Below are 27,276 nucleotides of genomic sequence, written 5' to 3'. Positions count from 1 at the left end.
AGCGGTCGGTCGGTTCGCTGCTCCACTGCAGTTCCTCCGCGGCGCACAAGGACCACACCGACCTGCCCCGGCTCAGTCAACAAGGACCGGGGGAAATGAGCTCGTCCTCCGCCGTTCACATCGCACTAACGTGAGCGTGTCACGCCTTCTATTCAACGGACACACGCACACACGCGTACAGAGACACGCGCGTGCACGGAAGACCTGCACTGGTCTGCCGTTTGCAGACACCGCCCCCCCCCCCCTCCACCCCACCCCACCAGCTCGGTGTCGGACGGTCCCAGCCTCAGCCCCGCACCATGGCGGAGAGAAGCGGCCGGTTGAGCTTCCCCGGGAGCGGAGCTCTCAACAGACCGGTCCCCATGAACCTGTTCGCCACATGGGAGATAGACGGATCCTCCCCGAACTGCATCCCGAGGTAAGGCGGCGGCGGCACCGCACTGTCCGTTTCAACTTCGCGGCGGCTCCAATGCGCCACGACAGGCTGTCACTTCATCCGGTTGCTCGCGTTACGGCTGCGGCGCCGGCGAGCTGTGCGGTGCCCTCCTCATGCCAAGTGGGAGCCCCGCTGCAGGGAGGCCTCCCCTGCGGCGGGGCTCATCCAGACACCTGCATTTAAAAAAAATTAAATGAAATTATAATTAAGTGTGTCGGCTGGGGGCGGTCAGCAACACAAACAAATAGTGCAGTGGTAAATCTCACTGTGTGTGTGTGTGTGCGCGCGTGCGTGCGTGTTTTGAAAGCTCTCAATGCTCATAATCATCCGCTCAGCTGTTCACATAGATAACCAGCCCCGCGGCAGGTCGTGGTGCCAGCAGGCTGAGCGCGTGTCTCCGGTGACCCGGAGGCCCACGGGCCGCGTTGTGGATCTACTGCTCAGGTCTGATTGGTTGGATTCATCTCGACAAAAACAATCCCAAACTTTCGGTTCCACGTTTGAGACTGTGTCACATGGCCTCCGCCATGACGTCACGGCGGGGCTTTGGTTCACAGGTGTTCCCTGCTGCGACGACACTTATTATCTTTATTATGGATCCATCTATTGATTAAGGCTTCAACATACTCATCCTATACTCCCAGAGTCTTTAAATTACTTGTTTTGTCACAACGACATGCCAAAATCCATAGAAAACCAATAGAAAGATAGATCTGCACATTTAAAAAGCTCACTGTGGATTCCAGTCTGTTCCCAACATCTCCCTAGCCATCTTTCTTTTTTCCTCCTTTCTTTTGCTTTCTTTTGTTTGCCTGTTTGTTTATTTATTTCCTATTTTCGATTGGGTTTTTTACGTGCCATTTGCATAGTACTGCTCATATATTTGCGAAAGTAGAGTGTGGATGAGAAAGTTTCACTGTGGAAAGACGAGAGTGATTTGTGAAATACTTTCAATAAAAAGATTGATGGTGGAACAAAAAAAAAAAAGAGAAGTGAAAACAAACCTGACGTAAAGACCCCAAAACTTTATCCACTTAAATGAACTGGTTTGGAGTCGTTATGATGTTCGTAGAACTTCTTCTTTTAGACCAGTTTTATTGTCCGTGTCCTGGAGACATCGTGGGTATAATTCTACAGGACAAAGTAGAAGCCCATTTTCACTGTGATGCAATGGCGGAAATACATTTGAGAGATTTTTGTGGTCTGAACTCCATTTGACTAAAACCTGCTGTCACACTTTGGTCAGCAGCTGTCAGCCTGCAGACAACGGAGGCAGAAATAGCTGTAATTAATGAACGTTGGTTGGGGAGGGGAGTTTATGTGTGTTTTTTTAATTTATTTATTTTAAAGTGATGACTCTCTCCTTGGCCTCTCTCTATCCTCTTAAGTTATTACCGCCGGTGGGCATCGCATTACGTGGCTTTTAGCTGAAATAAGACTAATTCATTTCCAGGAATAGCATAACTGTGATTGTTACCCAGCAGACAAAGAGGTTTTTTCGGTGACTAACGCGGTGGCAGGTTCAATCCCGCCCGTGGCCCTGCGCGTTTAATGTGTTGGTTCTTCCACACAGAGTCAATCCAGATCCCCGAAGCTCTCCATTGACCGACGTCCATCAGAGTTCAGACAGGAGGAACTCGGCTTGTTAGCCAGATGTCCAATGAACCGTCAGCCTCTCAAGGCGGATGAAACACTCGGACCGCTGTCAGTCTTTTAATTTTTTTATTTGTTGCCGTTCGCTTCTTTTTAAAAGTTCCCTGTTGACCTTTCTGACCTCCAGCAGCACTTTTTTTTTTTTTTTTTTACATGAGCGGGCCCTCGTTTTCTGCAGAAGACGACTGGCAGCTAGCAAACACTGACGTAAATTATACAGGATTTGAAAAAAAGAAATATACTGTATATGTATTTGCTGTCCAAAATATTATAATAAGGAGTTTGCTTTCACATTTTGGTGAACAACAACACATCTAGTCAGAGAAAAGAAAAAAGGCAAGAATCATTAATGTGTAATAGAAAAACAAAAAGTGCTAAATATATATATTTTAAATAAGAGCTGTACAGTGTTTGATCAAAGAGGATGGCTCACAGTATAAAGTACAAAAACTGCGTGCAATATGCAGAGATAATACAGAAGGAAACTTCATCCCACATGTTTGTTAGACCTCGGGGATATACACAATGTGTTTTGGCGAGTAACGCTGAATATAATTTATTTCTTTGTTAACAGGAAATACTCCAGAGGGTGACTTTTTTTACTATGTTATTTATTTAAAAACAGAACAGAAAGAAGGCTTCGAGGGAGAATGTTTTTGCAGATTCTGTGCAAAACATTAGAAGTTAGAAATGAACATTTTAAATTTGTATCTGATTCACACGGTCCCACACAACACGCTCATCAAAAGCACATTGTCAGCAATACACTGATTCTTCAGTTTGTAATGAGACAGGAACACGAGTCATTGAGTCATTACGCTGCTGTCTTCATAAGTTGCAACGCTGTTGCGTTCAAAGAATCATTCCACATTTGTCTTTATGCTAAGCTAAGCTAATCTCGCCTCATATTTAACTCGACAGACATGAGAGGGCTATCGGTTTTTCTCTCGGCAAGAAGGCGACAAATAAGAAAATAAGCTGACTGTGCGAGTTGTCAGATCTGGGAGCAGCAGTAGTTTAGAATTTGATTAAACACAAGATGGAAAGGAGTGGATTTTTTTAAGGCTGCATTCTAAGGAAAGCAAGGCTCTGATGTGATGAGACGTGAGGCGATGCATTCAAGGTGGAAAGTGTAGTTTTTTGGTATTTTTTTTCCCTCGCTTGGGTGAAACATTTAAGCAAACTATACTGTACGTCACGAGGGACCAAGTAGCATTTTTCTTTTAAATTAGAATGTCACTGTGTTCCTCTTCCGATTGTATAAATGCATCCTCCATACGTCGCTCGCTGTGGCTCGGAGGTCTCTGAAGCCCAAGGCTATTAGGCTGAGAGGCTTATAGAAGTGCTGCCTCGGCACTGATCTCACGTTTCCAGGAGTCGGTTTAGGACACGTGCCGCTCCGCGCTGAGATGCTTCATAATCACCAATCACAGGTGGTGGTGGTGAGGGGGGGGGCTTTAATTGCATATCTCAGAGGGTGGTTAAATGATAATTCCCTGCGATCTGGAAATCCAGTCGTCGGATTCAGGAACTGAAATGCAAATGTTGTCATGTGCATTTATTCCCTCGAGAGCTTGTGAGGATGTGAAGTCAGGATATGAAGTCAGGATATGAAGTCAGGATATGAAGTCAGGATATGAAGTGCATGGAGGGTTGTCCTGATGCTCCTCAGCAGCCGGCCTCGGTGTGTGTCCTACATCCTCGGTGTGAATGTGAAATGCGCTCTGATGTTCTGCCACGTCATCGTTGTGAGAGGCGTTTGAATGAGCACCTTGTTCGAAACCTTGATCGCTCGGTGCTTCCTGAATGCGATTTCAATAATTGCACACTTATTTCTAAAGATGGTCGCGTCTTCTCAAAGAGCCACTTCAGCACCTCCTAACCTGCATTCAAAATGAAATCACGCCGCCGATGTGAACACCTCGGCACTCTCTCTCTGCTCCGAAGAGCCGAGGGCAAGAAGCGGTGTTTCATCTCTGGTATTTTTCAAGTGGGCATCGGTCACATTTTTCTGCACATCGGCCCACAGGTGTGAGGCTAAGTGCCCCGCGAGAGATGGGGGGGGTGGCGGCAATCTTGGAGACAGAGGCGGGGATTCAACGGGGGCCCTCGAGTGGCAGCTGGACCCAGTAGGATGTCATATTTGGGCCGGTTTGGAGGGCGAGAGTGCTGAGACGTCGCTTTGAGCAGCAGAGGGACACTCGCTCTTTTGTCCCCCGGCTGCCTGGGACGCTCACACTGCGGGAATTTAGAGTAGGATGAACGAGAGGCAGTTAAAGCCTCTCATTGTCTGGTGTTCTCCTTGTTGTTCTTGTTGTCCTGCACTCGGTGACTGTTCTGTAGCAATAATGTTTGGGAGTTCAGGACGAGCTCTGCTATGAGAAAACGACTCTACTTCTCACTTGATTCATTACCTCAGTAAACAATGTAACCGTGACTTTATGGCCCCAATCGCTAGATTCAAGTGTTCTTCAATCCAGTGGATGATATAGCTATGAATATGTGATAAGCTATAAATTGTGGCTACCTTGGGATCGACAGGTCTGAGGATTGTCCATGTTGCAGTCTTACAACTTTAGTCGGTCGTCTAAAAATATCGTACTCATTGTTTGGATGTACTTAGCTCCAGCTTCTCGTGTCACTTCTGGTTGCAAAACCAAGATGGCGACGGCCAACATGCCAAACGCGAGGCTTCAAAACTGCAGTCCACGAAGTTATTACAGGCCTTGTCGGCGGGAACGTGAACGTGTGTTACAAATTCCACGGCAACCCGTCTTAATACTTGTTGTTGATGTTTTGCACAATAGCCACAAAGGTCCGACTCGCGGTGTCGCTCGAGGAAATGTCAGGGAATCGTCAAATCACGTGGGAGTCACCCTCTGGGGACCATGAATGTTTGTACGAAATGTTCTGCCAATCTTTGCTGTAAATGTGAAGATAAGGCAACGCTCTGAGCTGCTGAAGGAGGCAGAGAAAAGGTCAATGGGGGTCACCGAGTTGCTGGGATTCATCCTCTGTGGACCATGAATCTATTCCTAAATGTGCGCGTCACCATGAATGTTGGCGAAAGACTTTGTGCCAATCAATCCAGCAGATATTGCGATATGTCGGTGACCTGTTAACTATTTTAATGGCCACTTCATCGTGGTACTTGGGGGTCACCGAAGTTACGAGGATTCCTCCTCTGGGGACAATGAATGTCTGAGATATTCCTATTTTAATTTAGTACCAACGTGGTGGACCACTGCAGCTGTTGGACAAAGTCACACCGCAGCTAACTCGTCTTTGTTCACTTTGTTCTTTTGAATGTTAAGTCAAAGGGCCTTATGTAAGATATCCAGATATCCTCCATCTTGCTGATGCAGCGCTTTCTGGAGGACAGACTGGGCAGGACGAGAAAGGGCAGTCGCCTCCACACACACACACACACACACACACACACACACACACACACACACACACACACACACACACACACACACACACACACACACACACACACACACACACACGCACGTACACACATTTGAGATGCTTTTTGACTCTGTATGCCGATCAATTTTGCCTCCAGCTGACTTTCCTCATGTCTCAGCGCTCTGTGTCACGCCCGACTGCCTTTTGTATTCTCTTATTGTTTCCCCACAGACAATATTTGATTTTAAAGAACCAGCTTTGATGGTATCTGTTCAGCTCTTGGTTTTAATCCAATGCCTCTCTGCAGTGTGCGTTTACGAATATGAAGGAGAAAAAAAAAGCTGCCGTATGAGAGTCTGTATATGTTCCCAAAAACCTGAAATACTGCAAAAACCGAACTGGCATTGTTCACATTTCAGTTCAACTGGTTTACTTGCGCTGTGGTTTTTGGCTGGAGGCAGTCAGAAATCCAGGCCTCCAGCAGTCTGACGGATATCATGCAGGTGATTAAAATATCGAGGAAAAACACCATATTACAATAAATAGCCGTGTTTAACCCCAAACTGTGACGTCACGGATGCATTCAGTTGTGTATGAGCAGCTACCAGGAAACGGTACGGCAACATAGGAAGGAGTAAATCTTCTTTTTGGGGGAATAAAGATTGTGAAATCTGCTGAAAAAAATATGTAAAGACCTGTTTTTGTGTTTGAGGCTTTTTAATACCTCTGGGCTCAGGAGCTAAAACTGTATTACTGTGAAATATTCTACATGGATCTTCAGCGCTGACATTTTTATTAGCATACGTTGCCCAAATTAAAATTCATGCTAATTGGAAAATGGGACGAGCGCATGTGCCGCTTGAGATATGGAGTCGAGAATGTATTTTTCAACACGCTCACTTCTTGGAGGAAAATGTCAGTTCTGATGCAGCAAAGCTGAACCGAGCTTGGCCCGTTCATAAGTCACTAAGTGTTCGGTCCGGGGGGGGGATAGCGTCGTCTTCAGAGGGTCTTTCAGTCTAAATAGACCTCAGGGAGACGCATGAGAACAGCATTTAGTGAGATATTGGGTCTCCAGGTAGAAGCTTCAACCGCATGTTTGATGCCAGGGACAAAAAACACATCTAGTTTTCAGGCTCGTAGCGTCTTCCAGCTCATAGTTTTGTTTTATGCACCGTTTCCTGTTTTGATTCACTCCCACCGCTCTCGCCAGCATTTTTCCCCGCGGTTTTATTTTCCATAAAAAGTTGTATCTTGGCATCTTAAGAGACAGATATTTCATTTAGTAGTCGATGGAGACCAAAAACAGAGAGAGCGAATGTCCGACTTAATGTTTGCGCATTAATTTTTACGTGTAAACTGTGACAATATGCGAGTGTTGTGTTTACAGCTAGATCCGCTGCTTATTAGTAGTAAAACAATATGTTATTTTAACAGCAAAAATGTCAAATATTCACTGGTTCCAGCCTCTTAAATATGAGGATATATTACAATTCTTTGTTTTTTTTTTGTCCCACACATACATTGGCGATGTCACTCTGGACCCATTTTTTGCTGTGTTTTGTCTTAAATAGTAAACCAATTAATTGATTCATCATGAATTATTGATCTTAGTTGTGGACCTAAAATCAAATTCAGCTTTTCTGATAAAACAAATAAACTTCTCTTACAATCTTTTTTCCAGAGCTATCAAACAGACCTCACTGTCTTCCTCATCTGGGCGGGGATCATGTGTTCTCGTGTATCTGTCCGTCTGTCCACGGCTAACCTCACATACGACTGGACCCGTCAGTCTAATATTCTTTTGTGCACATTAATGACTGCATGCTCAAGGACTTCTCGCGGGAGTCGTAGTTTACAGTTTTTGAAAAAGCACACTTGACCGGCTGATTTCTATCATCACGCATGCTGACTCCTCTTAACTGGCCTCTGGAGGCAGCAGGTGATCAATAACGCCTTCAAAAGGCTTTTTCCAGCTATCGGCTCGGTCAAAAGAAATTAGCCTCACGTGTGTGTTGCATGTCGGCTCAAAAAGTGACGTCTATAGAAAACGTTGGTTTTTATTTTGGACCGGAGCTTCTGCAGATTAATTCCATTCCTGATGTGATATGATTCACTAAAGTCAGGCACGATACGAGATTAATAAATCCCTGAGTGCACTTTTCTACTTGGTAAATGGGGTTCGTTCCATTTGTCACGGCTCAAAAGAAGAAAATAAGCATGAATTACTGTTCAAAAGGTCAAGAATGAACTTTAACCTCCTACTTTCATCAATAATATAACTGCCGACATAAATGCCAAAGATGTGTAATTTAATAGATAATGTCCAACCGGTCTCTTCTACTAATTGAGAGAGTCCATTTCTGATGTGGTTAATGGGCTGAAAAAAAACAAAAAACAAAGAGAGAGATTTGTCGAAACTTTGTGCCAGATGCAGATTATATTTGGAGGCTTAGTGAAAAGGAAATATGACATTTCCTCTTTGAATCATCCGTCCCTGAATAAAATGTTCCGCGATGTCTTTGCAGTCCAGTGTCTCACGTAAAAAAAAGGAGAATACTTTATAATGAGTTTTGTTCTTCTCTTCACTTTAAACTCAATTTGTGTTATTTTCCATCTTTTTATAGGTGGGACACAGTTGAGTAAAGTAATAATGTACCTTTTTTTAATTTTTATTTAAGCTTCTACTACTCTACTATAGAATTGAACTACCAAATATTGACATATAAAGTATTGTAATTAACAGTGTGATATTACTACTTGTAATATACTTGTGGATGGAGTCATTGTGCTCGTCTGTCTTTCTTTTCATTCTGTCACACCAAGTTAATGACGGGAACTAACTCTTCCTCGATGATCGTCTCCGGCCCAAATGAAATGTTCTGCCTCCCTAGAGATGCAAGTGCTAAATTATCAGCCTCAAATGGGCGTAGTAATTCTGACACTTTATTTCCATTTTACATTTGGCACTCGAGGCATATTGCTCGCCGTATTATTCCTCGTGACTCAGAGTGCCGTGTTTTTTATTTATTTATTCCCTGACATCTTGATTTGTTCCTTCATGCTCACATTGATTATTCCAGGCTCGTGGAAATGTGATTTATTTTTATTTTTTCCTGCACGGAGTAGAGTAATTGTGGCTGGAGGCAGTCACATTGCCACCGTGGTGTTGATTTGTGTGCAGCGAACATCGACTCCCAGGGAAATCCTTGCAAGACATCGGCGACAGGTTTCCATAGCAACAGTGTTTGGGTTCGCGTTGCACTTTGGCTGTGGTGAAGTCCAAAAGACATCCGGTTCACCTGACGGCGGTCGTTGATTATTAATGATGTGCGCTGTTTTACTGGACTGCGTTATCACAGATTTGATATCTCATTTCTGACTTCATCTGTCTTCATAATGATTCAATGCCTTCCACGTCACTTCTCCTGTGAATACACCTTTTATTTATTAGAATTGGTTTACTCCAGCAAGGCCTCCGCCGGCTGGCGTCTGCAGGTGTAAAAAGAGAGAATTGCTGTTTCACTTCTTCCCCTCGCTGAGGCTTAAATAACTGTTTCTGAATTCAGAGCACGGAGGAGAGCATGTAGGTCAGGTTCCTTTTTTTAGAAAAACTTGCGGCCGGGAGGAGAGCTTAGAAGGTTTCACATATTGTAGTAATTAGGAAAGCTGCCTTGCCACGTCTAGCATCTCCCTCCTGGGTGGCTGAGTCACATGACCTCTTCCATGCTTCCTCTGGGCTTCTCCCCGATGTATCGGCCGGACGGATGGACACGAGGGAAAAACGCTGAGGTTGGCATCGACTGCTAAAAAACCTTTCGCCTCCTCGAAAGGAGCATTCATTATCGCCGCCGGTGAGGAATCGTCACCGCTCTCCAAGCCTGTAAACATAACCTCCGCCGCCGCCTCCCAGATGGCGAGCAGGCCGCAGCAGCGTGGTCCAGCTTGTGATAGTGAAAAGTGACTCTTCAAGACTGGTGCTTACACTGATCTTATACAGACAGGAGGGATGTTTTGTATCTCAGCTGTCTTTAAAATGCAGCTTCACTGTCACTTTAATCCATAATTGTTTCAGCAGAAAGCGGATATTTAAAAGCTCCGCTTCCAGCTTAGAGAATAGACGGGAGGAATGGGTTCCCGTGTGATGTGTGACCTTTTTAAAAGAGCTCCCAACAGCTGTGGACGAGGTATAATATCGTTATAAAAGATTTCTGGAGATTCTGCTATTAAAACTGTAAAGCGTCACTATCTGAATCAGAGTGTTGTGAAGCCAAGCGCACTACAGATGGCCGCTTGACTAAAACATGTTGTTTCTCTGAAGTGTTATCACAGAAGATCTTTAACAGTCCATGCATATTTTTAAAGCAATTTAGGTGTCTTGAGACTAGAGAATGAATGATTTTCTGGTCATTATTTATTAATTGGCCAACTATTCTTAGTATACATTTATAATACATCAATTATTTGCTCTGGCAAATGTCAGAAAATAGTGAAAAATGTTCATCCAAGTTTCTCAAAATCCAATGTCTCGTCAGTCCCAAACCCAAAGATAACCAGCTTATTATGACATAAAAACAGAGAAAAGCAGCAAATCTCCATATTTGAGAGGTTGAAAACATAATTTTCTGCTATCTTTGCATGAAATTACTTTGTTTAATAGATTCTAAAAATAGTTGCCGAATATTTTTCCGGTGATGCACTAATCGATCAGGCGACTATCGAGCATTTGTCCTTCATTCAGAATCGTGTTGGTCCTGAACATGAATCTAAACCAGAGCTTTGATTTGTTGAAGCCTAATAAAATATCAAATGGGCCTCCTGATCGTTGTGAAACATTGTTTTGGTGTCGTCCACGGGCGCTGTTGTGTTCAGCTTCCATGAATTATTGTGGTATTTTTATCCGCGTACTACGCATCGCGGCGTCACACATATCTATGGCGCTGTTGATATTTACAAAGGGAAATTACACCATCCATCACTGATATGGAGCCGGGTGTCTCGGGACCTGGACCTCAACGTCCTGCCAGAAAGCAAAAAACATGACTGCATGTCGGAGCGGGAATGGATGTGCTCATGAATCACTGCTGCCTTAAGACATCCCAACAAAGCAAAGTCTGCAGGAAAGAATACTTCTATTGTTAATACTACTACTGTTTGTTTACACTGAATGTAATTTACTGGAGGCCACACCCCCAAATCTGATGCCACACCCCCAAATTTGACCCATTCTCATCTGGTCACCCTAGCTGCAGCTCTACTTTATTAAAAGCGTGTTAATTCTTATTTTTTCTCCGTAGGCTTTGAATTTAAGGCTAACCTACAGTTACAGTCTTGTTTTTAAAGGTGTACAGACATTACAAATTGACACAATTATTTCTTTCTTATATTTTCTCGTGTGTAAATCTTCCGTAATAACATGAATGCTTCTTGGCTTGAAGCTGCTTCTTAAAGGAGCTACATATGTTTCAGAGCCACCTTTTGAGGCTCCAGGTGGTGAGTAGTTGATGAAGTAGTCCTTTTTAAAATGGGGCTTTACTGACTTTAATCCACTTAAGCCACAACATTCAGACCGGCATTTAGTTCATAAAGAGCTTGAACAGACCCTCGGATTAAAACAGTTGTAGGTTGCTGAAATGGGACCCTTTCAGACACTTTAGTCAAACACTTTTCTAAATGGACAAAGTGCTCTGCATGTCAATTTTTAGCAGAAACCTGACAGACCTACAGAGGGCTCTTTAACCAACCGACACACAGAGTCGTGCAGATGTGGTTTCACTGTTGTGACTGCACCGTTAATTTGCAGACCGCTCTATTATTAGTCGGACAAAAGAGTGACGTAGGCTTTTTTTTTTTTACTAATTATGTAGGACACTTCAGATCCTGCTGTCATGAGATCTGAAGTGTCAGCTGTTTTGTTTCATTCACCTTTAGTCCTTTTTATTTTTTTAAAAGAAATATATTGAATGGCCTGATGGAGGAGGTAGATTTAGGGCTGCAACTTATTCTAGCAATAATATTAAAATAATCCAAATGTTTTTATGACTCTTGAAAGACGGAACTTTGTCGTCCTTTTCTCTCAAAATGTTTTTCATAATCAGGACTTGCCCGCTTAGTTTCAAATGAATTAATCATATTTTAGACATTTCCTTTCAGGTTTGGTGTGGGAGAAGTTAAACTGACCTGCACAGAGCTCTGACCTCTAAAACGTGGGCTGAGCTGCGAGTTGCTGAATGGTAGCAAATTTAACACCACACAATGTTGGGCAACGTAGTGAAGATTCATTAATATCATCCACTTTCTCTACTTCAGTCAGACGCGCCGGTATCCGCTGTTTCAGGAACAAACATGCAAACGTACATCAGGGTTTGACCACAGGTGAACGTCTCGCTTCGTAATGATCTCGAAGGTCCTGGATATGGAAACAAAGAAAAGATCAGCTGAAATGGTCGTCTTTTTAATTGTCTTTGTCCTCGAGTTGATTAAAGTGTGTGTGTGTGTGGAGCAGCGGTGCATCATGGGTGGGGCGCTGCAGATCGCTGCGTACAAAGCTCTCATTTGTATTCCAGTTTGGGCCGCGGCCCCCCTGCAGCTCTCGGGAAAGGCACGCATCATTTTGAGTTCTTTGGTGCTTCACACTCTCCGCACTCGGGAACATAAAACAACGATGGCTCACGGCTTGCTGCTCGACGTCTGTTTGTTCTGCGTCCGCCGGTTTAACCGCAGACCTCGCTGCCGACTCGCAATACTATCCACAGTAGTATCTTTCTTTTTCCTCTCTACCAAAACACACACACATATATATATGTGTGTGTCACTGCAGACACATACAAGTCTCCATGGAGATGAATCATTTCAGGGCCCATTGTGTTTAAAAAAAAATTGTTTCTAGGTCACTGTTACTCTGAGCTGATGAGGGAAACGTAATGCACGTCTCTCCTTGTCCTGCATTTTTAATGATGCATTCATTATACATAATAAAAGATGATTTCTTCTTCTGGTTTCGTGGATGTAGCTCTACGCCAGTGTTTTCTCCCCTTTTACCTCTCCTCCCGTTTCAAATGGCACAGCCAAGGATATCTGGCAGCGGGAGGAAGTGCAGAGTTTTATTAAACTCTCTCTCTTTTGTGGATGGCTTTCAGCATTCAACAGCTTTCCATTTGTGTGCACAGAGAACACTTTGCTGTCTTCATTAAGCTTTGGAAAAAGCTCAGCTGTGTGTGAAATTAAGGGTTGAATGTGGGTACCGATTTAAAAAGCCATCTATGACAATGTAACCAAGGCCAGAGAGCGGCTTTCAAATCCTTTTTTTTTTTTAAATTATTTTTTAAAGTTCAAAACCGGAACCATTCAAACATACGTTGAGATAACAACAAATTGAAAACGCTGTGTGTGTTGTATTTAACCAGAAGGTTTCAAGGTCTTTTTTTAAACTTTTTATTTTAAGGTACTCATGTGTTTTCCATCCAAATTCCGATTTCTGCTTCAGATGTTTGAGTCCATGAATTGAGTAAATCCGATGGTTCTTATAGAACGCTTTTCTAGTCTTCCGACCACTCAAAGTGCTTTAACACAACTTGTCATCATTCACCCATTCATGCACCGATGGGAGGGGCTACCATGCAAGGTGCCACCTGCCCATCAGGACTCTAACTAACCAACCATGCCCATTCATCCACCGCGGGATCATCCTACGGGATTTGGGGTTCAGTGTCTTGCCAAAGGACACATCGACATGGACTAGCGGAGCTGGGGATCAACTGCCTGGAGGACGACCTTCCTCTGAGCCACACTCACTGGATGGACCAGACACATTATACAGTCAGAGGAAGAAGTCGTCGAGTAGCCATGTGATAAAATGTATGATTTTCTGGAGAGTTGATTTACTTCGTCCCTGGAGAAATTGAACATTACCGAGTTGCTGTCGTCGTATCATGTTGACCGTCGTTGTGCCCATCAGGAGAGTGTGTGGTATAGAGAGTAGAAGACGCCACTGTTCAGTCTTTCTGATCGTGCAACGAAATTATAGACTCATTGGAAAAAGCATTTTTCATAGTTTTTCTGAGGCCTTGGGGAAACTCAACACGCTCCTTATCTTTTGCCAACAAGAATGGAAAAAAATGGCTGTTTTGTTTGGAATGGTGATTGCAAAAAAAAAAGGCGAATCTCTCCGGGTGGAAGATGGACTCTCTATGTATGATTTGTGGTTGAAAGAAATGGCAAACACATCTGGAGAGACTTTATAATCAGGATAGAGGAGATGTGTTTGGTATTTTTCAGAAAGGACATGTGTGAAGCACCTTTCTGTCTATTCCTTTTCTTTCTTTTACTTTGCATATACACTTTCAACTAGTTATTGTTATCATGGTTATGGTTGTTGATGTGCTGTGCCGAACAGGAAGTTAGCATAGACCAAAACCCAATGGGATTTTTCCATTGTATTTAGTTCAGTCGTCTCTTTAAAAAAAAAAAAAACACACACATTGATTTCCAGAAAAAGGGAAACGGAATTGCAAAAATTATGACTCATTTCCTGGTTTCAGGACTCATTCCCACAGCACATAACGTCAATGTACAGGCTGGTGGAATGTCATTAGTTTTGCAGATGTTTGGCACAAATACAAGTTTTGGACACATTTATGTTTTTAGGTTTGACGCGATGACGATGCAGCTGTTAAACGTCTGTCCCAAATGTCATGGCGGTCCGTCCAATAGTCGTCAACTTATATTTCACTTTGGACCCCGAGTGTTTGGCCGATTGTCTGCCATCCATAGAGCCAAACAAACACGTCTAGATGATATATTATACAACAACAGTCAACATTGAATATTACGTATAGCAGCAGTTCCTCAGAATTCATATATCAAATGTAAGATTAAAGCCTTTATTTAAAACCCACTGCAGAAGGCTTTCTGGTTCATCGGATCCGCTCGAGGAAGTCTCTGCAGGAAAAAAAACATCCAGAAACACAAAGCTGAAGGTCTGTTTTGCACAAGTTCACCTTGAATAACTCTTATCTCCCTCCACTGCTTTAGATTTCATTCAGAAGATCTGGTGTCTGCAGGCAGTAAAGCCCATAAACCACAGCCAGCAGCCTCAACTCCAGTTTACACAGACTGGGAGAGAGTGAGGGAGACTGATATTGGTCTTTGTGTATTAAATACGTAATACTGTTGTTTAGATTTACTAATAAACAGCAGTTTATTAGCTTTTGCTGGTCAGTTGGGAAACTGGTCAATGTGGGTCTAATATCATGCATTCGTCAATCTCTCTAGGCTGCTGTACATCTTTCATCTCTATTTAGGGGCTCTTAATGTCTCATTATTTGGATACATTTGTTGTTTTTAAAGGTAAAGTGTGGAGCTCTATTAGCAGAACTGTAATATAATATTTGGAACGCACAGGAGTGACGTAGAGACGTCTGTATGACTTTGGTAGCAGCAGCGACCTGTCAATCACAGTAAGCCCGACCTAAAATATCCTCTGCTTTATGGTCCATTTGACTCTAAATGGACCATTATTTATGAATAGAAACATCATGCTGTATTGAAGAAGACTTGAAACTTGTGATTGAGACATTTTCTCATAGACTTCAATACAATCGCCCCCTGCTGGTCAGTAGAGAGAATGCAAGACATTAAAAGAATAAGTCCTATTGACTTTGATAATCCTCTGACTTTTCATCCAGCACTAACATGAGGTTCACATTTTTTTTGTTTTCTTTGTGAAACATAAAGCACACGTTGATGTTCTCCTCAGCATCATCAGGTCAATAAGTTATATCTTCAATACTTTGGCTTCTGACCGAACTAATGAAAAAGCAAACCGCCAGCCTCATCTGTATTTTGTGTATAGTGCTAATTATCATGTTAACATGCTAACGCGATAAACCCAAGAGATGAAAGTGCTCAAAATCAGCATGTTGACGATCGAGCTCAAAGCAGCTTTGTTTTGTTGTTTGTTTCCGTCCCGTTTAAGTCAGAGAAGACATGTTGTTTTATCTTCATCGCGAAGGATGTGTTGTTTAAAGAAACTCAATTATTAAGAGAATGGCTAACCCATCATCCCCCAAGAAACATGTCTGATCTCTTCTGACCTCTTGAGCCTTTTGATCAATTGCTGTCTTTGTTGTTTTCTGTCGGACTAAAAGTGTCGCAACATCAGAGAGGCAATCAAGTTTGCGTTTTCTCCATGTGAAAACTCTTTGTTGTGGTTTGACATATCGAGTCTCTTTGAAGACGACAGTGGCCTCTCATCAGTTGCAAAAATGTAAGATTAAAGCTGTGCTCAATTGTTTATACGTCGAAAAACACACGTGGTATTGAAATGGCCCAGAACCGCCGTTTTTGAGAAGAACCCCCTCACTTCCTGCTTGCCGATGGAAGCGATTCCTTTCTGGGTGACGTGGCAACGCAACACAGGACACCTCTGTTGGGTACGAGACTAATCGAGAAGCCACGGCACGGCGAAGCCATAATGTACGAGACAAAGGGAAAGAGGAGGTGTCCGGCGTGAGGGCCGGCAGCGCTTTGTCTCAGACCCAACCCCAGACACCCTCTCCGTGGCCTAATGGCTCCCTCTATTAATAAAAGATAAGCAGTCAATTATTGAGCCGTCAAAGTGACGTTGGGGACGCCTCGGGGACGGGAGGGGAGTCGAGGAGGCGTGTGGCTGTGAGGAATTTCATGGTTGAGTTTCAGTGGAGGAGGGACGGCCCGTATCCTCGGGGTCTATATGTTGCCAGTCTCTCCCAGGAGAACGTGACCTCCCCCCCCATCCGATTCACTGTTATTATCTTTATCCCTCCATCTATAATTCGCCTCGTCACCCTTTCTCATCTGTCACCTTAAATCAACCTGCACACTTTATTTTTTCCACGTTCACATTGAGGAGAAACTTTTTATGTTCACCTGCTACCCCATAGATTTAGTGTTTTAACGCTCAGTTTTGGTTTGAAGTTAAGTTGAGATGTCCTTCAATCCAGTTTAGGTTTGATTTTTATTTAGTTGTTTTCGTCTTTCCTTTTTCCAGACGCTTTTATGTTGCACACCCCTCGAGGCTTTTTCCTTTTTGAAGCTTGCACAATTTCTTCTTGTGCTCATTATTATCTTGCTGAGCAAATTATTTAAAAAAAAAAGAAGTAAATTCTCTTGACTGTCTCATCCACAAACAAACAAACAAACACGCACCCACACATGCCCACAACTGCAGGTTGTTTACACCAAACCGATTTTAAATGAATACAATGTTAAAATGCAGCTGATGTTTTCTTCTCCGGTTAATCGTGCATGCACGTCATAACAATGCCAACCGTCTGTCATATCTTTGTACTTTCATCTGCCCTTTTTTTCTTCTTCTCATGAATTAATACATGCAACTGAATACACACTGTTTATTTCAGCATGCATCAAGCGTGCTGTCATACATTTTCTCCTCCATCTTTCTCTTTCTGCTCCAGCTTTCATGTGCACATTCCTTCATTGGCTTCCTTTCATGCACTTTTCCTCCCTTAATAACAATTAGGAAATACCGCGTGTGTGCAAATCCCAGCCTACGTTTGTCCCTCTGCGCTCCCAAAGATAAAACACTGAAGCATCTTTTTTTCTGTCTGTATTCCTCTCACCTAACAAGTAATGTGCCCCCCCCCCCCCCCGGAACGATAAAAGCCTGTTGTTGTGAACACAGAGGGAGAGGCGTGAAAAGCCCGAAGCGAAGCCGCGTCTATCTGCCGTCGCTCAGTTGGCCTTCGGAGCTTAATGATCTACTAACACACATTCAATAAGCAAATATGAGCGTGATTTATAGGAAGCGAGGCCACCGCTCGGGACGGAGTTTAGACTTTGCCTCCAGTTGTTTATTATGCATAAGCAACAGAGGGACACGGTTTATGTACGAATGTGTGAGTAAATGCATGTGTGGCGTTCATACGGCGTGGGGGTGTAGTCACGTGTCCTCTGATGACCTTCACACCCACAAACATGCTTTAACTACTAAGTGAAGCTTTTGGGGGGGGGGGGGGGGGGGGGGGGGGGTGAGTGAGGTCAGGCACATTTGTCTCTCTTTCTGAGAAGGAAGATAGAAGCAGCATGTTAAAGACATGATTCAGCATTTTGTGATTTATATATATTATTATTATATTAACGCAATTACTTTGATGCTCAAGGAAACGTGACGATTCTCGGGCAGGTTTTGTGCAGTTACAAGGAGCGTCGTTTTAGAAGGCGAGCCCCACACTTTAAAACCACTTGGACCAATCGGAACGAGATAAATAATGTTCATTTGTGAGCCATGCTAGCCGTTTCCCCCTGTTTCCAGTCTTTAAGCTCAGCTAAGCTAACTGTGTGTGTGTGTGTGTGGGTGTGTGTACACTTCAGCACATATTCATTCACTCTCGGCTCTTCCTGTCGAAGCCTCTCATGACAGGTTGAACTGAAATCTATTTTTGGACTCGGTGTGTCCCGAGCGTCATGACGATATACACACACACACACACACACACACACACACACACTCACTCCTTCCAAGTTCTGCTCTGTCACTTCACTACACCGTCTCCCCAGCCAGCCGGTAAATCCCACAGCTGAATATTGCATGAGCAGCTGAGAGCTGGAGAGCCCCCAGCACACGTCTGAATAATGGGAAGGAACCACGGCAGACTAATTATTATTAGGGTGTGTGTGTGTGTGTGTGTGTGTGTGTGTGCTTTGGTCTGCCTACCACAGCATTGGACCTTTTCCCCTTGCTACAACTTGAATGCTTTTCTGACATGTTGTTATCGGGCCTGTCATGTGCCGCTCAGGGAGTGAATCCTGGTACCAGCACTGCACTGGATGAAGGTCAACTCCCAAATATATGCTAATGAGCTCATTTTAGACTGAAACCATAAGGCTGCAGCGTCTTGAAGAGCAAGTTCAACATTTTATATCAATCAGTCCGACAGAAACCGCCTCACAACGATCGTACGGTTGAATTGACACCTCGCTACGTCTGAATATTATAACCTTCCTCAAGGTTGGATTTATTGCAGGACTCTTGTTAATATTGAATTTATGGATGAGCAGTGGAGGAAAAGTGTATATAAATATTACATTACAACCAAAAGTCCTGCATTTAAAAGTATCAGCAACAAAATGTACTTACAAAATGTGGCTTTCAGTGTTCTACCATTAAATTGGATCATCACTTGTCTCTGTATCTATTCTATCTATAAGTTTTCATACGTATGTCTTTCCTGTAATGTTTGTGTGTCTTATTGTGAAAAATAAGTTGATGGTAGTTAAATAGAAAAAAATTAATACATATAGAAAATATTATGAATAATGAAAAGATTGAAAATAAAAACAAGGGAATGAAATCAGGCTAGATCCTTTATAATTATTGATGAATTAATATAAAGGTGTCACTTTAATGTTGTCACGGTGGAGCTAATTTGAACTACTTCCTATATTTTTGGCAGTGAGTCATATCTTTTTCAGCTGATTTGTGTGTAAAATAAAAAAAAATAGCTAAGCTCTTAAATACATCTGACAGCAGTCATTAGAGTCTCTCATCCCTCCGACTGTGGCTGTCGTTCTCCATGTGTGGTGATGATGGATCTCTCCCTGTATGATAAACGAGAGACTGCTGAATCTTTATTGCACTTGTCGAGGAACAATAATCGTTACTCTTGTTAGGATCCAGGAGACGGTCGCCCTGCGCTCTGATTCTGACATCTCAGATAAACTCTTTCCTCTAATTAACAGCTAGTTTTTTAGTTTTTTATTTTTTGGAGCTGATGTCTGAATTAGTGATATTGAGGGCTGAGCCAGGTCATTCTTGAGGAAAGATTGTTACGTCCAATCAGAAGCACTGTTGGTTCTTCCTCCTGTGTGTGTGTGTGTGTGTGCGTTGGTGATACGTACATTACTCATGTAGGCTTCTTCACATAAATACAATGTTGAGTAAAACAATATCATGCTACTTCATACTGACCTCGCAAACGTCTGGATTCTCACAAGATCACGCGAGACTTGCATTTGCGTCACAAACCATCTGAAACGTTGGCTTAACTTTATACTTCGACCAGAGGGGAAAGACTATTTTTTATTTTTTTATTTTCTCCACTGTGAGTTTATAGATATAGTTACCTTTCAGATTACGGTTTTAGATTTAAAACAAACGCCTTTTAAAAACCAATGCATCTATAAGGTTCAACCGATGGTTCCCAACCTCTTTTGGCTTGGGACCCCTATGACATGTTCAAGAGCCGTACCTAAAGAGGTAAAATCTATATTTCTCAAAAGAAGCACAGATTGAAAAGAAAAATGAAGACAAATGTTTGTAGCAGAACATTGTTCTTAATTCCTCTCCCATTAATCTTCTAAACCCCTCAGATGGGTCTTGTAGAATAGAGTGCGACAGCCTGAACTAAAATACTTAACTGTACATAAAGTAGCTCCAGACACTGTTGCGTCAGTATTAACAGTCCTAATAATATAAAATCTGATATATCACTAATAGGAGACATTTTAATTCAGGAAATTCCCTTTTACCTTTTTTAATACATTAAAGCTACTACAGGAAACTTTCATTTTGAGTTGATTTTGGCGGTCCCTGTGGACGAAGGTGGTAGTGTTTCTGATCACCAGAGTCAGGGTCTGACAGTCTGATCCACTCAGACCTGGTTCTGGTTCTCATGCGCCTCGCTTCCCTCCAGTGGACCCAGAAATACGGCTTCAGTCTCCAGCAGCGTGGTGTCGGCTCCCAGCAGAGCTGATAACACTTCTTATCTTTAGTAGGACACATATAGGTACTTACACCACTATTGGGTGGACAAGTGTTTATTATTTTATCTTGTGTAAAGTTTATTATTCTTTTCCTGCTTTTTCGTTATTACACCTTTTAATTATTTTTATAATACACACTAACTTTACATTGCAATTAACGCTGCTTTCACAAATACCTGCATTGATCGATTCAATGAGGCCAGTGAGGCGTTCAGATGTCACGGTTGTTTTGTGCTCTGTTGTCCTTCTTGAACTCCTCCAGTGTTTAAAACCACAAAAAGTGCCACAACTACAATCTGGAAAGTAATCCAGAATATAATAAAAATCCATCAGCGAATGAAAAACAACCTTTCCTGCCAGAGTACGTTTCCCGCTGTGAGTTTGCACCTCCATTGTGTTGGGGGGGGGGGGTCTGGGAACTGATCCAGCCCAGGCCTCTCCATCTTAAGGCCTGCTGGCATCTCGCCCCGCGCCGCTCTCCTTCAGGATAAAACCAAACTCACAGGAGAGAAGAAAAACAAGAAAAGAGTGCCCAATCATCACTTTGACTTGAATCCATTCATTTTCCAAATTCAGCACTTGGCCTCGTCACTTCGTTGGGTTTTTCCTTTTACGAATACAGAATAACAATTACATTTTAGTGCACAGGTGGGTTCCTTAACCTGAGGGAAAGTAACAACAACAACAAAGCAATGATACAATGTATGTTTTTATCGTGTATCATGCAACTCTAAACGCAAATGTTACATTTTGCACAGTATTGTATTGTGTGTTTAGATTATATTTACAGAGCAATGTCATTGTGCAGTATCTTATTGTGTTGTCCTTATTAAGAGCAGGAATGCCTCACTATACTATGAGGTTTGATTTCAACAGAGGTCGCGAGGTCATGACCTCAGTTGGGAAACGTTAATGGCTGATAAAAATGTGTGTTGAGGTCAATGGGGCAAGTTCTCTTCTAACAATCTGTGTTATCACAGCGGTTTTACTCAAGAAAATAACAGTATTTAAACTGGGTTATGTTTCTAGGATTGGCAATAATCAGTATTTCTTTATTCAACATGTATGTGTAGTGTGAAATCTGTTTCTTGTAGATAAAAAAACAACCCAGAAAATACAGAAACCAGTGGGCTGGTGGTCGGCCAGCAGCTCCTCCGCTGTTGCTCTGTATCAACTGTTTGTGAACGAGGTCGCCATTCCAACTTTTAAAAGGTGATATATTTAGTTTTATTAGATTTATGTCAGTGTTGTTTTCAAGGCTTCTTCCTGCTTCACCCATGCAGCCGAAGAAGAAAAAAAACAGTTATTGAAGGTTTAAGTAGGATTTTGAATGCAGGACTTTTTTTTCTTTGAAGTTGAGTATTTAAAAAAAAAAATTGCAATATTGCTATTTTCACGAGAACTAATGCAGTCAACTCCTGTACACTAATTTCTTGTACATGTCAAAACGGTGTCCCGTCTGTATGCTGTCGATACTAAACTACGGTGCGTTTGAGACTCGGACCTCTCCCTCACCTTTTTTTCCGTCTCTGAAATGCTCAACAAAGCAGAAGAAATGTCTTGAAAGAGAGAATTCCCTTGTGCGTCTCGTTTATGACTTCAGCCTCTGCCTGCAGCGGCCGAGAAGCCGGTGGCTGTGTTCCAGAAGGTGTGTGTGTGTGTGTGTGTGTGTGTGTGTGCATAGGGGTGTATTTTAAATAGCTGGAATGCAGTATTCCTCTAACGTTTGCGTCTCAGGTTTCACTGTGGGCCTTTCTTCTTCTTCTTCTTCTTCTTGGTTCCCAAAGCATGCAAAAAGATCTCCTTTCAGTATTTACATGCACACCGTCTAGTATCGTGCACAGTAAGCTGCAGCATGTGTGACACCGGTTGCCGTAGTGACGGTTGCCCCCGTGTGTGTGTCTCCGCACTGTGCGACAGGTGCGAGATGTTTCCTCACCAGAATCTCGCTGTCGGGGTGTGAGAGGGTGTGCGATGAAGAGGCCGTGTCGCCTCACCAGAGAGGGAGGCGCAGGTGTGTGTGTGTGTGTGTGAACCTCGGTGGAGAGATAAACACACAGCAATTACAATCGCATCTTAAACGCTCGGCAGCTCTCACAAGCGCCAGAGAACCGATTATGAAGCCGATCGTGTGTGTGTGTGTGTGTGTGTGTGTGTGTGTGTGTGTGTGAGAGAGAGAGAGACTTTCAGAGCAATTTAGTGTTCACTTTGATTAAACACTCCACAGTTGATGGACATATAAGCTGCTACAGTGATTGAAGCTGTTTTTTTTTTTTTTTTAAACTTGAATAGCAGAGTGATTAAAAGCTAAATTAAGTGCACTAACGGTTTTAGTTTTTTTTTTATCTCGCCTGCCAGAGGGATGATTATGAGCTACTTCAGACTGCAACAGCAGGTTTCCTCCACATCCATAAAAAAGAATCTGTCCACATAAAGTGGACTAATTGTTAAGCTTTCATTTGATTTATATAATGTGTCTTTTGCACTTTAAAGTTTTTTTAAACCTCAGTTCTGAAATATTTGTTTAAATAACCTAAACTATTTGCAGGAAAGAAGTCTCTGCAGCAGGTGTATGTGCCATAGTGAAAGTAGGATTCTCTCTGGGTGCTTGTGCCAGTGGCACCTCCCATGAGACATATTTAACTCACTGACAGGTGAAGGATCTGAGGTCTGACAGGAAAAATACTGCAGAGATGCTCCCAGTTTCCTCTCTGTCTATCAGGAAATAACATCTCTTTAAATACACTAACGTTTCTGCAGCGGAGGAGTTGTTTTCAAAGTGTCTCTGAAGGCTTGTTTTCATATTTTCTCTCAGCGAGTCACAAAGTGAGAGAAGGCTTGAATCAGATTGATATGGACAGAGAGCGAGGGGATGTCGGTTTTCCAGAACCCCCAAGAGACGTGAGAATTTAGGTCACTTCAGCTCATCCGACATTAATGCAACTGGGGAAAATATGAGCTGCGTGAGAGGCGGGTGTCAGCGAGATGATGTTGAATACTAAACATGATTATATGCAAATGTCTGATGAGAGAATGGATAAACACGCGCAACAGATGTTGTATTTAAACACATATAGACAATTAAAACATCCCACTTTCTCCCAGACAGACAATGGTGTTCAAACGTGCCAAAACAGATCGTCAAACCCAAACTGAAACGGAAAGACATTCATATTAAGTCATCCTCAAAACGCATTAAAAGCATGTTCAACTTGCATTCATTTTCAATGGTGCGATAACGACTGAAAGCACTCAAACAAAGTGCTGATCAACGTTTAAATCAGGAGACATGTTGTGCTCATTTCCAGGTTCATACTCTTTGTTTGTCCATATGAATATATTATACCTTTACCCTCTGTGTGTAAAACGCTCTGTATTAAATGGAATTGTGTTGCTAGGCAACAGCTTGGGTCCATGTTTTTACTTCCTGTCAGCTGACGTCATTCACATGAACTGGGACACATTTAAACTGTGGAATGGTTTAATTACTGTATAGTTGTGACATCCAAACCGCGTCTGAATGAGTGTGTTTTTACACGTATATTCTGTGTTTTGATACTTTAACAGATTTTAATCAAGCACCTCCACCTGCGTTATAATAAAAAATACTTTTTGCAATATGGGAGCTGTAACGAATGGCATCAGTATTGTTGTACCTTCTAAATCAGTGGGCATGGAATACTACGATGCTGGTCAACATAGTAACGGTATATATTAGAATGTCGGCAACAATACAACAATACTGCAGAGTCATCAGATTGTAATCTAAATAAAGTCGAACTAAAAACATTCGTGAAATAAGGACCATTTATTTTCACAAATGCAACTCTGTAATCCCTGATTTCACAGGGTTTAATGACCTAAAGAAAATATAAAACAAGACGACGAGGCGCATCTTGCTGCAGGTTGTGCCATGTATGAACATGGCACAACCTGAGAGACACAAAGACTTTATAGTTGCTGAGACCTGTTGCACCTTTTGTTATTGTTGTGCGTCTCGTTGTAGTCATTACGCATCTCTCTGGTTTTGGGTCTCTGCAGACGTTGAGTGGTAATTGTGTGTCTTTGTTGTCATTTTGTGTGTCTTTGTAGTCATTTTGTGTCTTTTTGAGTCACTCCCTGATTGCTACATGTTTTGTTTTAGTGACATTTCACTATCTGGTTCAGGCCCCTGGGCCCGTGCCTCAGGGGTGCCCCCTGACACTTCAGCCCCCCGGGCCCGTGCCCTGTAGGCATCCATAATCCCATAAATCCATCCATGTGTGACGTGTGGTTTCCCACTGCGGTAACCGGTCAGACTTCAGGGGGGTAATGAGGGCAGAGAGCCTTTCCTGTTCTGGTTAATGACCACCAGCAGAGTCTCCACTGAAAACATTAACAGAAACGTTACAACGGGGCCGTTTTGTATTTGGACAACGATTGTCTGCTCCAAGGAATCCCAGCATTAAATGCATCGCCACGCCAGTAGATCGCAGGAGTCCGAGTGTGGTGCAAACAACATGAGATGGTGGAACCGGAATTTGTACACGTTTACAAATGTACAGGCCGGAGGGAGTCTAGGAGACGGGTACTTTCTGCACCTTTTTGCCCTCGTCACAGTGCCGGAGTAATCCAGTCAGAGTTCGAGGAACATTAAAGGGAAATGTCAATAATTACATGCCAAACACTGCTTTGAACAGCTTTGGGAACGCAGCGTTAGGCAGTTTTGTCGAGTCACTGTCACAGTGCGTGTCCGTTATCAGGACCACAGCCAGTCCAATGATATCCTCTATTAGTTTGTTTGCAATCAGAGAGCTTTTGGGAGGCTGGCCATATTTGTTTGTGAACACAGACAGTATACATGTACAGTTTCCAAATAGGTTTACCACAAAATTGGGTCAGTTTGTCGCAGTGAGACTGCAAAAGAGAAATAAAAAAAAGAAACTGTGACTACATGAAAGGGATAAATGAGGCAGTGAAACGTGTCTGCTGAGCCCTCGATGCTGCATTCAGGAGACACACACACACACACACACACACTGTGTGACTACGCTCTACTTTATACATAACTAAAGTTTAACCTACATCAGAAAAGGAGAAAAAAAAAGAAGTATTTCCATGGCAACCCTGTAAATTCATGCAATGTGTGTGAGGAGCAAACCAATAGTGGTCAGTTTGGACCCATTAATTTGCTTGCTTCAGATCCACAAATCCCAAAGCACCCCAAGCCTTTCCAGCAGTGCTGTGCTCATGTAAGGTGTGTGTGTGTGTGTGTGTGTGTGTGTGTGTGTGTGTGTGTGTGTGTGTGTGTGTGTGTGTGTGTGTGTGTGTGTGTGTGTGTGTGTGTGTGTGTGTGTGTGTGTGTGTGTGTGTGTGTGTGTGTGTGTGTGTGTGTGTGTGTGTGCGCGCTTCATGTGCAGCATCTGTCGATTTTACTGCTAGTCTTGTGTTTCAAATATTCGAGGTAATCAGATCCTCCTGCTCTTCTTGGTTTGATCTGGACTCAGCCGGTGTGGTGTGGTAATGTCAAAGTGACCCGACGGTCGCTGGTGTGAATCCATGACGAGATTGAAGCGAGAGTAAAAGTTTAGAGCCATCGAGCAACAGAAGGTCGCTCTGCCTAAAGATATAGACATTTTGGGAAATATAAACGTATAAAGTTGTATAAGATCAATCTCGTCTCAGTAGCAGTAGCTACTTAGCATGAAGACTAGGAACAAGCTAGCCAGCTAGCCGGGAGATCTGTGGAGGGTTTAAAGAATATATAATAAATCACGTACCAGCACCATTAAAGCTCACTATTTAACACGTGTCTTAGTTTGACCTTTTAGGGTGAACGTTCAGTCTTTTTGGAGCTTTAGCTGAATGCCAATGTTTAGTGTTTAAAGGTGTTAGCTTAGCACAGCGGGGAAGTACTGGCTGATAGCTGATTGACTCGTGTATAGCTAGCTTGGTAACATGTTTGCATTTACCAGCACGAGTGTTGTTTAGGATTGTAGCATGCTGTTAGTTATCTGTTTTTCTTTTTAATGAAAGTTGACGCATCAGTGTGTAAAAAACGTACATGAAACTCTGCTGTGGAACAATTCAGGTACGGGGATATTTGTCCTGTTTCTTTGACAGAATCAAACTCACCATATAGGAGTATAATTATGAATCCTCCTCGCTTTACAGCTGAAGGGAAAAATATGCATTTGTTGAGCGTGAAAAGAATCCCAAACATGGATCGAAGCCGAGCCAGTTCACTGTGTGTAATCTAGGAACGAGCAGTGAGTGCTGACGAGGCTTTTTCTGCACAGTCACAAGACCACTGAACACACTGGTGAATAATTGAAAATTCAAAACGTACTGTAATTTCAGCAGACTGCCTGCTTTGAGAGAGAGAGAGTCGGGATAATGCGTGTCCCAAAGTTTTCCAAAACCTAAACAATTGATTGCCAGACGGTACAAACCGTTGACATTAAAGAGAAATCCTGACCCGCACTGACATGTTTTTTTCTTAAGCACGAATGAACAATGTCAGATTCAGGACTTAATAATAATAACAAGTCGATCTGGATGAGCCGACACAGAAGATTAGCTCAGTCAGACGGAGGTTTGAGAAAGAAGAGGGTGCGCTTTGAAATGATTTCTTTCTTCTGCTGCTCCGCTTTGAAGTGTTGTTGAACCTTGCCGTGTAGGCCTGAATCCAATTTCAATTCGGCAGAAAAAAATGTGATTTTCTTTCAAAGACGACGGATCTAATCTCTGGGGTTGATATTGAATGCTTTTTTTCTCCTTTTTTTCTTTTCCCTAAACATGCATTTTGACTGACCCTCAATACAACTACAGAGCACCACAGTTGAGGGATGATGGGACTTTAAATAACACCTTTAAACTCTGTCCCATCTTGGCTGTGACGAATTAAAAAAAGGATGCATATCGATGGCCAAAGTGCAAAACCTCCTATCTGCAAAATTATCCAGGAAAAGTGTGTGGGGGGGGACTTCCTATCTGCACTGGGTATTTTTCTTTTTGAAAAAAAAAAAAAA

General features: G+C 42.7%; 1 protein-coding gene across 2 annotated transcripts in view; it reads left to right on the top strand.

Annotated features, from left to right (window-relative positions):
- The first annotated feature begins 257 nt into the window (after window positions 1-257).
- Window positions 258-27,276, top strand: part of pacs2 (phosphofurin acidic cluster sorting protein 2) — a 59,527-nt gene continuing 32,508 nt past the window's right edge. For both annotated transcript variants that reach the window (XM_034525398.1, XM_034525397.1), the window contains exon 1: window positions 258-418. In XM_034525398.1, coding sequence (XP_034381289.1) covers window positions 300-418 — 119 coding nt within the window. In that variant the 5' untranslated portion in view covers window positions 258-299. The remainder of the gene's footprint in view (window positions 419-27,276) is intronic.

Source organism: Cyclopterus lumpus, chromosome 22, assembly GCF_009769545.1.
Source record: "Cyclopterus lumpus isolate fCycLum1 chromosome 22, fCycLum1.pri, whole genome shotgun sequence".
In the NCBI taxonomy this organism is placed as follows: domain Eukaryota; kingdom Metazoa; phylum Chordata; class Actinopteri; order Perciformes; family Cyclopteridae; genus Cyclopterus; species Cyclopterus lumpus.
This window is presented reverse-complemented; position numbering and strand designations above follow the sequence as displayed.